The sequence below is a fragment of the Pavona decussata genome, unplaced genomic scaffold (genome assembly GCF_977016875.1).
Source record: "Pavona decussata unplaced genomic scaffold, jaPavDecu1.1 SCAFFOLD_23, whole genome shotgun sequence".
In the NCBI taxonomy this organism is placed as follows: domain Eukaryota; kingdom Metazoa; phylum Cnidaria; class Anthozoa; order Scleractinia; family Agariciidae; genus Pavona; species Pavona decussata.
In genome coordinates this window covers 489,258-502,424 of record NW_028145446.1, presented here as the reverse complement: position 1 = coordinate 502,424, position 13,167 = coordinate 489,258, and the positions used below count along the sequence as shown (strand labels likewise).

The following is a 13,167-nucleotide window of genomic DNA, read 5'->3' as shown; positions in this document are numbered from 1 at the left end:
TCGTTCCCAGTTTCCTGGGGTCCTGGCCAGCGAGCAAGCATCAAAAGCAGTCACTTCTGCTTCAAGCAGTTGTGAGCAAGGGATGTGATCACGGTTCCGGTGAGAGCATTTAGATAATTTGACCTTTTTGTCTAGTGACATGCCGCCGATTTTAGCATCTGCACGCTATTGGAGACGTAAATCGTGGAAGGAAACTTTCTTCGATCTCTTACAAGTTTTCCATTTCCTTGTGGCGATGGGATTCCTCTGGGCAGGAATCGTCGAGTTCATCAGAAACCCACCATATTTTGATGCATACGGCGACGCTTCCACCCTGAATGACCTACCTGAAGGATTGTTCGAGGTATTGAACCGTAATTGAACTTCTCTTTGTATCAGAATTGATTACATATTTCGTTGTTGTCATTTAATAAGCTAATTTGATCAGATTTTCCATTTTACGCTTCGAAGCACTTTGGAGCGCTTGAGTTTCTTCCCTTCAAATATTCCTTGACATATACGTACTCGATCCAGTAATATTCTTTTTCAGCTAGACAGCTTAATGTGAAAAGATGATACGAGTAGAATTGTTTTTGTACAGTTTCGGAAGGGAGTTTAATCCGTTTTCGTGTAAACTTTTAGGTTAAATGTAACCAGGAAAAAACTGCGCAACAGGAGAGATCACGACCGATTGTTCGTGCGACGTCCGTGTAAAATATAAACAGGGCGGGAAATTCAAAACAAAATAGCCCTCCCCCTCCCCCCCCCCCACCCTCATCTGTAGTGGATCATGGGAGACATAAACAAGGCCACGTGACAAGGAGAGCAAACTGAGAACTCTTCTTCATGCGTTTTATCGAGTACGAGTATTGTCAAGTCTTTCCTGTTTACCGTTTAGAATATAAAGTTTCATTTCTACAATCCCATGTCTATATCTAGTACCATCTCATCTGCTCTTTGTGTGCACTGCACAGCAAGGGGGTGGGTGGTTGGAGTAATTGGTCAAAACCCCCCCTAAATAAGACATATCACCCCCAGAGAGATCACTACATGTATACATGTATATTCTTTGCTCTAAAAGTGAGAAGCTACAAGCATCATTAGGTCGAGCATCATGTTTTAACTGGTGGGGGCGTTTTGTCTTGGGAGTGTTTTGACCGTAAACTGTGGCTGGTCAGCTGCAGGGCGTTTGGTTTTTGTGAAGAAACTTTTTTGTCATGTGCGACTCTCCTACACCCAAAATATTGGTCACATAAGGTCAAATCCGCTTAGTTTTGGTTGTTTTTTCCTTACAATAATTTTATTATTATGTCTTGTGTGATGTCTAGTAATGTATGATGTCTGTAAGTAACACAGGCATGCTTGGAAAAAGAAAAATTTGAGTTCCCCCAACAGGAGTCAAACCTATATATGATCTTCCTGTGACTAGTTCAGATGCTGTACCTACATTAATGCCCGTACCTTCCACAAGTCTCTTGTAGCTTAGTGGTAGAGCATTCAAACAAGTAATCAGAAGGTCTTAGGTTCAACTCTTGTTGGGAGAACTGGGATTTTCCTGCCAGAGTACAGTGGTATGCCTGTGGCACTGACTGAAAAAAAAAATACATCTATCAATAATTGATAATTATTATGACGTCTTGCTTGTGAATTGTTGAGTCAAATGTCTGAGGGTAGGGATAGAAAAAAGATCCAGCTTCCCCCCCCCCCCCCTGTGGTGTAGCATTGACATGCGCATTACACAATCAAGGTCTAACTGGATAGGTTAGCCTGCGTATCTGGGGGGTATTGGATGAAGGCAACAGTTAGGCAAACAAGCAGCAAAGCCAGATAGGGAATAAGGAATGACAAGTGGTACTTTCTTGGGGCTTATGCCACTCATGGCAGCTCCACCACCAAAATGTTTTATTTGCACTTAGACAGAACTACCTGCTATGCAAGCGATGCATAGGTGAGATGGTTGCTGAGGCCCTTGTTGGGAAATGGGATGGGGTGATCTATACCATAGTTACAGGATAACTAAGGTTAAGGGATAATTTTCTAATTAGTTACAAGCTTAGTCAGATGAGTTATATTATGCTACCAGAAAATTTGCTTGTAATCTACTAATATACAGAGTACATTTGCTGTCATCTCAATATAAGTGTTTCGGCACAAAAATATGTGATGACATTATAAATTTTCCCACGAAACTGGAAATTCAATTACTGTATTACTTTACTTTCAGACTGATCCAAGGAATATTAACAGAGAAGTAAGTTACTTTTTTCAGTTATCACTATCCATGCTTGAGTTTCATAGAAACATGTCAGTATCAAGCTAGGTACAGAGGTGGCAAGGCAGAAGCCTGACTGCAATATTCTCAGTTTTAAAGTCATCTTTCCATCCAGTGGAAACCTTCACTTACATAACCTATTCCTGTATAAGGTTTAGACTTGCCGTAACTAAGGTGAGCTTTATAAAAGTTTTTCCCAGGAAGGGAATTAAAGAAAGCGCAAAGTTCTTTGATTTTGATGGCTTTGGAGGTTGTGTGGCACCAAATTTGGTGATAACTGGAATATTTCTCCCAACTAGTTAAAAAAAAATGATGGAGATCACAGGTTAAAATAATGCAAAATTTTAATAATAATAATAATAATAATAATAATAATAATAATAATAATAACAATAATGATGATGATGATGATGATGATGATGATGATGATAATAATTATTATTATTTTAATAATAATTAATAATAACAATAATAGTGTTATTATAGTAATAGTATTGTCAATCAAATTAATCTTTCATTCTTGTTTAGCTTGTCATTCTCTAGTATCTTTTTTATCAAGACTACTTTTTGAATCTGAGAGCAGTAGACAAAATAATGTTAATAAAAACATTATTATTCATATTTGATTTGTAAATGTTTTTTTGTTAAAACAAATATTCTAAGATTTCTGATCACATTTGTAGAAGAGTGTCTCAACAATTTACCTACGGATTGAAAAGGTTGGTAACTACACATAAATGTGCATAAAAACAGCATTAAATAATGCCGATAATTTTTATCATTAGTTCTATTTATCATTCTGTTTCTGATTGCAGCAAGCCTTGCGTCTTATGGATTTTCCAATCCTTGCAATGCTCTTTGTAAGTACACGTTTAGTAGACTAAATCTAAATGTGTTCTGTAATGGCACAATGTTAAGTGATATGGGTTCAGTTTTCAGAGTGCAGAATGTGCAGCTCCAGGAAATTTCTGTTGTGGTTCACATTTTTCTTTGGTTTGAAAATTCTCAAATGAGTTTAATTTTTTTCGTTTGTCTCTGGTTCATTACCGTGATCTAAGACAAAAAAAAAATCAAACTGTTCAAACCGAGAAAAATTTGAACCAGAACATTTCCATGGTTACCAGTTTGTTAAAACAAAAATCCAAGGCCTCTAAGAGGTGGGTCTCAAAAGAGGGTATGGAGCTGGGTTGCAATTTCCAGAGGGGTGGGGTAATGGTTACAAACCAAAACAAACCCCTGTGGGAGAGGATGGATATTTTCTGGAACACCATCCATGTAATCTTATAATGGCTTTCTATAGAAGTGTAGGAGAGAAATCATTGATTGAACATCAATGTTGCCTTGGTGTTTTTTCGCTGATTTGCATAATTTTCATTTTTGAGAAAAATTTAAGCCACTACATCATCTTTAATAATGTGTTGAGTGAAAACCCCGTCCTTAATTTTGTACTCTTTCCAGTTTTTATGCATCATGTTATCAAAGGTGCATGGCCATGTAAGAAAATAAAATTCAAGCTAATTACGCGATCAAAATGTTATTTACTGTCTTGCAGGCCTATTTTGGTGTGTGTTGGTGGTTGAAGTTTAAGGGACTTGCATGGATTTTAACACTTTGCATCACCCTTGTATTGCTATGTTTCTTTGTTGTCAACTTCTGGGCCAACAATTTGTTTGACTGGAGGTATTTTTGTTTGTTTGTCAATGTATGGGTCATGCTTTAATAAGGTATAACAAAGAAGGCCCTCCTGGATCGAATCGTGACATTTATCAGTTTTCAAGCCAAGAAATCTAGGACAGGTCTTTATTACAGGTCACATTGCAGAGGTAACAAGTACAGGTCACTATTGTAATGGTATATTGCCAAGAGGGTTAGCGTGCCCTAGGCCTGAATTAGCTTTTTAGTATGGGGTTAGGGCTAGGAGACCCTGTTTAGCTTGTTTATATACAATTATCACAGTGACCAGAGTTGTGACCTGTAACCATAAATCTAAAATGTTCTTCTAACTTGCCCAGGTTTTGTATGTGCTGTAGATATTATTATATTTATTTTAAATGATAAATCAAAATTACAGATGCCATAGGGACATGCAAAAGTATCCATATTATCGGCGTGTCTGTGGGCTCTCAGAAATTATAACCATCACAGACACATTTTTTTATAGATGTAAAGACTAAGGTACACAATTTAAAAGCAACAGAATTATGTTTAATGTCTTAACTGTAACTTAAGTTCAAACTGAGGAAACTCTGTGGTCGTTCAAATTATTAGTCTTGCACTAAAATCATTCTCAGTGCTTCAAATGCAACTGACAATGCAATCAGTTTAAAATACAGTAGTCTGTGACTTTGTTTTCGGATTGTGTGTCGGCCAGACTGACTGAATATTAGACAATTATTTTATACAGTAGGTAGATAACCAGTGTTGTAAAGGGAGGTTAACTTTATTCGAGATCATGTCATTTATAGGGTCACAGAAAAGTGTCTGTTTTCCGTATTAACCAGTGTCTGTATTAAGCAGGCTAATCTAGGAGAAATATATGTTGAGCTTTTTGTCCAGACAAACAGAACTGTCCATAATAAGCGGGTGTCCATAAAGCAAGGTTCCACTGTAATCATTTCTTTCGCGATTGTGCAGCATAGGTGTCGATTGTGTTGTTTGCGAGCAAGGCATAAACTACTTTTTTGTCCAAAAAGTCCTACAGAAAAATGTTCCAAACTTGCCCAGTTTTAGTTTCTCTGCTAAACCCCAGAAGGTTTACCAAGGGTAGTTTACCAGGACTTTTGTGTCTCTCTGCTTTCAATTTCGAAATTGCTTTCAAATCCTTTGAGATTTGCTTTTAGTCAAAAAGCAAAATATGGATCAATCTTAAATGCACAAAAATTAACACTGCAGGCCTCTAAACAGGCACGTTTTGAGCATTTTTCTGACTTTTACCTAGAAAAGCAATTTACACCCCTCTTGCAGCAAACCCTACAATGAAATTATTTGTTTTTGTAATCTCTAGGTATTATAGTCCAAGAATGAGAGGACTTGAAACTCAAGTGTTTACTATCACATTATCAATCACCACAACTTTTATCGTCTTGTTTTACAAGAGGAAGAAAATGCCGTTCAAATTCAAGGTGACTATTCTGTAATCACAGTCTTTGTAAAAAAAATATCACTAGGATGATATTAGAAGCTGTGAGTCAGTGAGTGATAAATAATTGTAAATCTGAACTGATAACTCTTCAGTGCATTTGGTGGATATTAACAAAGACTTTGTTGTAATTTAATTTGTTGTTTTTTTTTTATACATATTAATCGGTGTGAATTGTAAAGCCCTGTTGGACCACTAATTTTCACTCTGATCGCGCTGACTGAGATGGGTATACTGAATGGCAACAGACGTGTAACTTAAAACAGGAATTATGACAGGCATTGGCTCGGCAATAAAAAGGACAGCAGTTGATGCTCATCGGTTCCAGTAGTCTGAAATGTCAGCCGACATTTCGGACTACAGTTCCAGGAGAAGACCAAGAAAGGATCACAAGGGAACATGGTGGACAGATGGAATGGTCTAGGATTAGGGAATTATACCAAAAAGATGTATCAGCCTTTTGACAATCTAAAAATTCTAATTAATAACAGTGGTTACCAATAACACGCAACCTCTTACCTTTGAAAGAGTTGTATAAAGTTGCATTTTGGTTGGACATCAATCAAAGAAAATTGCAATTCTGACAACATTTCAAGGCAATAGAACCAAGAAATTGACAATGTTTTTCTGCTGACAGATGGTTACAACACTTAATCAAAATTCATTTCCAAGCCGGTTTAACTAAAATCAGGGCCGTAGCCAGACTTCAGGACAAGTTAAGGCAAGTTTCGAGTGCCGAAGGCGCGAGCCGCTAGGGGGGTGTGGGGGCATGCCCCCCCAGAAAATTTTGAAATCTAGAGGCTCAGAAATGCTCCTGTAAACATTTTCCGTGGCATTTTTCTTCAGAAAAGTCAATCTTGGGCGAGTGTAGAAGTTCACTTTTTTTATTGCTTAGCGATACTGGTGCCAAGTTAATGACCATCTGCATTTTAATACCCGTATGCAAAATCTTGACTTGCTTCCCGCTTCAAAATTTCACTGTACCACCAAGATGGAAGTCGTGGAAGAGATAAACCGTATCCTTGACGATCGCCTTGATTTCCTGGAAACCTTTGAAGAACATCGAAAGGCATTGCTGCATGTCTTGAAAAACACCTCTGCGATAACCGCAGCTGTACTGGGAGAGGATCATTTATGACAGATAGTAGAACCCTTTTTTGGTCTGAGAGACAACATCACCTCAATGGTAGACAGTATGGATGTTCTAGAGGCAAACCTGTGCAAGCTCGGTCAAAAGTTTTAAAATGCCTCTCTTACGCCAACCAAATGCAAGCAGCTCTTTTAAGAGCCATTGCAAATGAGAAAGGCTTGATCAACAAATCTTTTAATATCTATTCTTTTACATTTTCTTTTCGCTGAAACGTTTAATATTATAGTGTTTGCAATAAATCGATTGCCAACACTGCAAACAACCTCTTTTACGACAGTTATATAAGTAAAGAAAGCTCCCACACTGGCTCTCAGCCATTGCAGATAAGACACGGGAATATTGGTGACCTTTGATGTCACGCGGCCTGTCACAGTTATGTCACAATACGTCTCCTTAATGGGCCCTCTGTAACCTTAAATCATTTGAAAAACTGTTACTCACAGTTCACATGAAACGAATTAACCTCATTAAAATGCTTTTCCCCTCAATTTATCCACCCTATATTAGCTGGTTTTATCTTAACCAATCCAATTTTTTCTAGGGATTATTTTCTTCCAAAAAAAAAGGCCCAAATCAAGACGAGGCAACTGCCTTGTCTTACCTCATGCTAGCTACGGCCCTGAAAATTTTAATTCGCTGCATGTGACGATTTGCAAAATCAGCAATGTGTGTGAGTTAATTAGCAAATTATTATCATGTGCAGTGAAATTTAAAAATTTTAATTCAAAATATTTCCTTTTCTTTATCTTGCAGAACTGGCTCAAAAATCAATAATTTATTTAAATAAAGTTTAAAAAGTTTTAATTCTCTTAGTAAGGAAATTCTTAATCTTGGCATTGGCTTGAATTCAAAATAATCAGTTCAACAGCATTTCTTTGATTGACATCCACCAAAATGCAACTTTATCCCATCTTTTGAAGACAAGAGATTGTGTTTATTGGTTACTGCTGTAATAAACTTGAAATACGCTTTATGCATGCCATTAGAAGTGAATTTTATTGAATGGGATATAAATATTATCATTATATAAATATTATTAGTAATAATTAATATTTATTACTTATAATCAACAGTCCACTCTGCCAATCAGACCATTTGGGAAGATCCACGTGTTCTGTAATTTTTTAGCGATGTTTGTCATTGTTTACTTCTGCCTGATAATGTGGTTCTCCAAGCTCTACGTATCCTGGTCATGCTTCAAAAATTACCAAGAAGTCTTGCAGTTATGCCGCAGCACAAACATGGTGAGCATTAACAAGCATGCATTAAGTTTTTAATGACATTGATAATCTGGCCCTGCGGCATAAAAATATTGCAAGAAATATGTGATGATGATGATGATGATGATAAACTTTATTTCAGTGTCAAGTCTCCTAGCTGGCTTTGTAAGGCCTACTGATGGGGGACACTAAATTACAATACTATCAACACTAACTAATTGATATATATAAAAAGTATTTGCTAAAGATAAAATTTACGATGCCGATGAAATGTAAGATAAAATTTTAAATGCCAATGAAACATAGGTGTCCTTTTGTCTGAAAAAAGTGTCATTTATGTGCAACATAGAAGGCAGTTATTGCAGCCCTCTGTGATCACTTGTTCAAGATCTACCTTATGAATTTTCTTTTTAAAGCTGTAGATTGATTGATTCATGTGATATTAAAAATCTTTTGATAGAAGTATTTTTTTCAGTCAGTAACGTAGGCATACTTGGGAAAGAAAGTCTTAGTTCTCCCAACAGTATAGTTGAACCTATGACCTTCCAATTACTTGTTTGGATACTCCACCACTGGGCTACAGGAGACTTGTAGGAGCTAATTGCCATTGAACCATTGTGGGATCATGTGACAGCTGGTAGGATTTGGATGTCAATGGGTGGATGCATATATGAAAGAAATGCAATGTTATGTTTTAAGCCCGGTGAATAAATGATGACGTTTTTTTTTTCAGTCACTGACACAGGTATACTTGCAAAAAGAAAATCTGAGTTCTGCCAACAGGAGTTGAACCTATGACCTTCTGATTACTAGTATAGTCTGAAATGTCAGCTGTCTCCTCCCCCTAACCCCCAGGGGGTGCAATAGAGAGTCTGTCTCTCTCTTGCACTCCTTGTGGGTTAGGGGGAGGAGATAGCTGACATTTCAGACTAGCTCGGATGCTTTACCACTGAGCTACACGGGACTCATGGAAGTTTGCTACACCAAGTAAAAGTGAAGCCCGTCTTTTTTTTACGTGCTATCGGGAATTTTGATTAAATTGATTTCGAATGATTGATTCTACAGGTTCAGTGCTACCCATGTGATACATGTCATCCAGAAGGACTAAAAGAATGTGTCCAAGAGAAACATAAGATGTTCCACTGCCAAGATGTTCAAAGAGAGGGGGTAAGTAGAAATAAAATAAGGATTATTTTACTGTTTGAATGTGTTTTTGTTACATACTAGTGCATCTGGATCAATAAATGCTGTCAGTAAAAAATTTACACCTTAAAATGTTGAACGATGAAGAATTTTGCCATGATTCTGTTGAACTAAAATTATAAATGTTTTGATTTTTTTCAGGGAGCATTTTGTTTATTTAACTACAATCTCAGTGTCTTTGTTTTTCTAACAGGTACAGTGAGCTACAAAATAATTTCTTCAAATCCTTGGCAGAATTATCTCCATGATTATTAAATAATAATTGAAAAGCCCTTCAATTATATCGATACTGTCATAGTAACTGTTGTCAATCATATAGGTAACTGTCTATATAAATAGTACACCTTCATATTTGCATGCACTTTCAAACTGTTAATACTGTAACAGTCAATTTGTTCTGGGCCAGGCTGGACCACTAACAAGGGTCTTAGCATGCTGTGTATGAAGAACATTCTCTCAGCTTCAACAATCACGTTCTTGGCCAAGGACATAAAGCCATTTGCCTTGCTAGTGTCTACTGTTCTCTGGCCTTGTTTCAGTAAAGCGGGCACTCCCTGACTTGTACTTTCCTGCACTCTTCAAGTGCACAATCACAATCCTTATCCTGTACCCCTCGGACGCCTCTATGCTCCCACTTCCCTCCAAAATTGGTACAAAGGCTATACGTCCGTGTCAGCAAGAATTGTCCATCGCTCTTTTTATTGAATCTTACAGGACCTGTCTTAAATGCCGGGACATTATCCATAGCTTATCATAGCCCGACACTGTAAGGGTGCAACTCCATAGTCTTCAAGGCTAAAGGGTGTCTACTATCTTAGTACAGGAGCCCAGGAATAGGAGCCACGATCTGAACTAATTTCTTGAGTCAGCCCTTTCCTGAGTAGATTTAGTTTTAGAACATACCACTGCTTTTCCTGCAAAACGGTATGACGTATGACAATTTAATTTTTATTGCTCTTCTTTGAATGGGTATTTAAACTTTGGGTGCTCCAAATGTCCTGGGAAAGGTTGACTCCTAGGCTTAGTATGGGAGAAACAGGATCCAGAACATGGGCTTCTGCTTAGGAATAATATACACAAACCTACTCATTAAATTTCGTTTATTTTCATTGCAGTATTCGCCTATGTTGGTGGCCTGGTGGTTTTTCTCAGCAATCTTTTCAAAATTGTTCTTCATTACACATTTAGAGCTACCTTCCTTCTCATCCACTGGTGCCATGTTAAGTTTGCAGCTCGTGAAGGACACCGTGCCAGCTTGGACCTTCCTGAAATTCAGGATAATAATTCTCACTTTAATGCATCAATCCAAGAACCATTTCAGTATGTCGAAAGGATAAGGGAGAATGATACTGAAGTCACAGATGATAGCCTCCACTGTGATTTTAACTCAAGCTTTGATACTTGTTATAATGTAGAAGAAGGAGACTCAATTGTTGATGTTCTAACATAACACTGATGCGATGAGCTGGGAGAGAGAGGGCAGGAAACTAGGCCAATCAGAGCGCAGTGTTTGCAAGTTTCCAAATTAAATTGGTGTACAACTAGAAATTACTCTTGTCCACTTTGATTAATTTTAAATGTGCAAGAAAGTTGACAAAGTTTTCAAAGTTCGGCCCTTGAAAACAAGTTGCACGAGTATCATTTGCTTTGCATGGTCATCAAAAACCCAAAAACATGCTAGGTAACGCAGAGATAGCTTCTTATGCGAAATGCAAACAACTTGTGCCTTGTGCATCTTTTTCACTTGCAATTCCCTTTGGCCATACAACAAAGGTCTGTACACAGATTGGGATTTCTAAACCTTGCACTAACTTGCGCACTGTAAAGTTTAATCAGGTTAAAACTTAAAAACAAATTGAAATGGAAATTTTAACCACAGAAAAACGAAAAAAATTGAACATTTCTGGTGATGAGTGAGATGAGTCTACAAATAGACAACGGAATGGTATTTCTCTTGTTACTTTAATGTGTAGATATTGTATTTAATAAGGAATGATACAAAGAAAAATATTATTGAATGATGAATCATCTCTCTCTTTTTTTTTTTTTGCCATTTTAGTAATTCAATAATGTGATAGACTCTGTCCTCTGGTTTCTGTAATATATAGGTAACAGTGAATTCTTTCACTGTTACATTTAAAAAAAATAGATTTGACTCTTTCTCTCATAGTTTGGTTGATTTGACTGAAACATCATTTGGAGAATGATAAAGGAATTCGGTCTGTTCTCGTCTTTTTGGTTTGTCCTTATAGAACCAAATGATTTATTTAAAAAAAAATCATAAAATTGTTTATTGACAAATTACAATTCTAACAATAATTCCACTTTTTGGATTACACTTAATATACATGGTATTGTATTGAGAATATTGTAAATCATAAAAAAAACTAAGTAGGGAAACATAAGATGATACTTAAAATTCACTTATTAATACTTAAGACAATTTGTACCATTTTCATCAAGTACCATAATAACTATCGTGGTTTTTTTTTCCCATATATATTCTTTCGACATTACCAACGTTTCTCTTGGCTGTTAGTAGGCCAGGGAAGAAGCCGTAAGCCAACTATCATAGTCTATAGAATCGAGAGTGCATTGTCTATTTGTTTTAGCATAACCCAGGGATGGATCTATTAAACCAAGAACTTTGGTAAAAATGATGTATTTTCAGCTAGTTGGTTTGTGAGCTCAGCATTTTTACTGCGCACGCTCCCAGGCAAGTCAATTTAAACAAGAGTGTTTGTGTCGAGGGACTATCGGTTGATAGTTGCCGCACGGAAATTTGATGTTCTTAAAGCGAATATTATTATTATGTACTACTAGTTTTGAAAACATCAAAATTTCCAAGAAAGTATTTACAGTTAGTCCCGAGACAGATTAGCCAATCAGATTGCGAGTTTTTCTAATAGTTGGCCACTAGGTCGTGCTAATGATAATTAGTAGCCTGTTTTTAATTTTTACCAGAAATTCATGTCATTAATAATGTAATTAGGGGTAAAATAAGCTAATATAAGAAACTTCCAAACGTCCTTTGTAATTAATAAAAGTTACGTTGAAGAATAATGAAGTACAGCTTAGATAATCTTCCACAGTTACTGACAGTGGCCTCAGGTACTGGTAGAATTAGTCAAAACTTGTGGCCAAGGTTAATTCACTGTTTTCCTAATTTTTGAGTAAAGTACAGATTATAAAACCCTGTAAGTAGAATATGTCTTTTTCGGAACAAAATGAGGCTATGAACGGGTAAAGTCAGCGACATTACTGCCACTGAAAAATAAACGGGGAAATCTCCTAAAACGAACCAACGTAGACATTCGCAAGCAATTCTTTTTACATTAATTTTGTGCTTCTTGTTTCTATATGAAGGTCATTCACGCTTTAACTTACTGGAACCTCCGTTTTGCTTTTCTATCGCAAACCAATTAACAGCTTAGAAAGGATGAACTGTCAAGTATGAGGCAAGGAAAGAAGCAGATTGCATTCTTGACTCGAGCCGTAATGAACAGGCACAGAGTTGGGTATTAAGATTAAGTAATTCGCAAGCCGTGGATGCTAATACAAATGAAAATAAGCTTTAAAATATAATTATTTCCAGCACGGCAATATTGTACAGTGTTCTAGCTTACGGTAACCCTCGAATTAAAAGCCTGGCGAATCTGGGGTGATCCAGGTCTAAGCCTGATAGCCTTGCTCCGCCCAAGCAGGATTCAATAAATGTACAAAAAGCCTGGTCAACCCTGGTATTCCTGCTAAGTCTGGTCATCCAGGTAGTTTAGACAACCAGGGCTACTAGGATTTAACCTGGAACCAAATCTGGACCAGCCAGGGTAATCCTGATGAAGTCACCGTTGCCGGACAGTTTTTGCTCAGAAACAGGAGAGGTTGGAAGCCAGTGTGCAAACAGCCAGTGCATCCTGCATGGTTATACTGATAAAACAAGAAGCCCCTCCGTGTGTGTTCAAGAACTCTTGGTAACTCGGATGAGCTCAAAACATAATTATACAAAACATCCTTGGCATGTTAAGCGAACGGTGGTAAACCTAGATTAGATTACCAGGTAAGGATTAACGTCATACATGGAACACATTTTTAAGTACATGCCCTGGTCAAAAGAGTTTGTATCAAAAGCAGTAACGACAAAAGCCAGGGTGTATTGCCCTGAAATTCTATTTTTATGTCAATGTATGTACAGTTTCACATGCTC

At 37.1% G+C, this 13,167-nt stretch overlaps 1 protein-coding gene and 1 long non-coding RNA gene across 2 annotated transcripts; one reads left to right on the top strand and one right to left on the bottom strand.

The window, feature by feature from the left end:
• Positions 1 to 16: 16 nt before the first annotated feature.
• Positions 17 to 12,033, top strand: LOC146485956 (uncharacterized). The gene is made up of 9 exons (XM_085102636.1): positions 17 to 343; positions 2,204 to 2,230; positions 3,067 to 3,111; positions 3,804 to 3,931; positions 5,256 to 5,373; positions 7,614 to 7,784; positions 8,826 to 8,927; positions 9,105 to 9,156; positions 10,079 to 12,033. Exons 1-9 carry the CDS (start codon positions 140 to 142, stop codon positions 10,411 to 10,413), a joined length of 1,182 nt encoding a protein of 393 aa, XP_084958762.1. The 5' UTR covers positions 17 to 139; the 3' UTR covers positions 10,414 to 12,033.
• On the bottom strand, positions 10,918 to 12,662 carry LOC146485955 (uncharacterized). Its single transcript, XR_014861108.1, has 2 exons — positions 11,485 to 12,662; positions 10,918 to 11,437 (listed from the first exon to the last, which is right to left on the bottom strand). It is a non-coding gene; the product is annotated as an uncharacterized LOC146485955 (long non-coding RNA).
• Between the last annotated feature and the right edge of the window lie 505 nt (positions 12,663 to 13,167).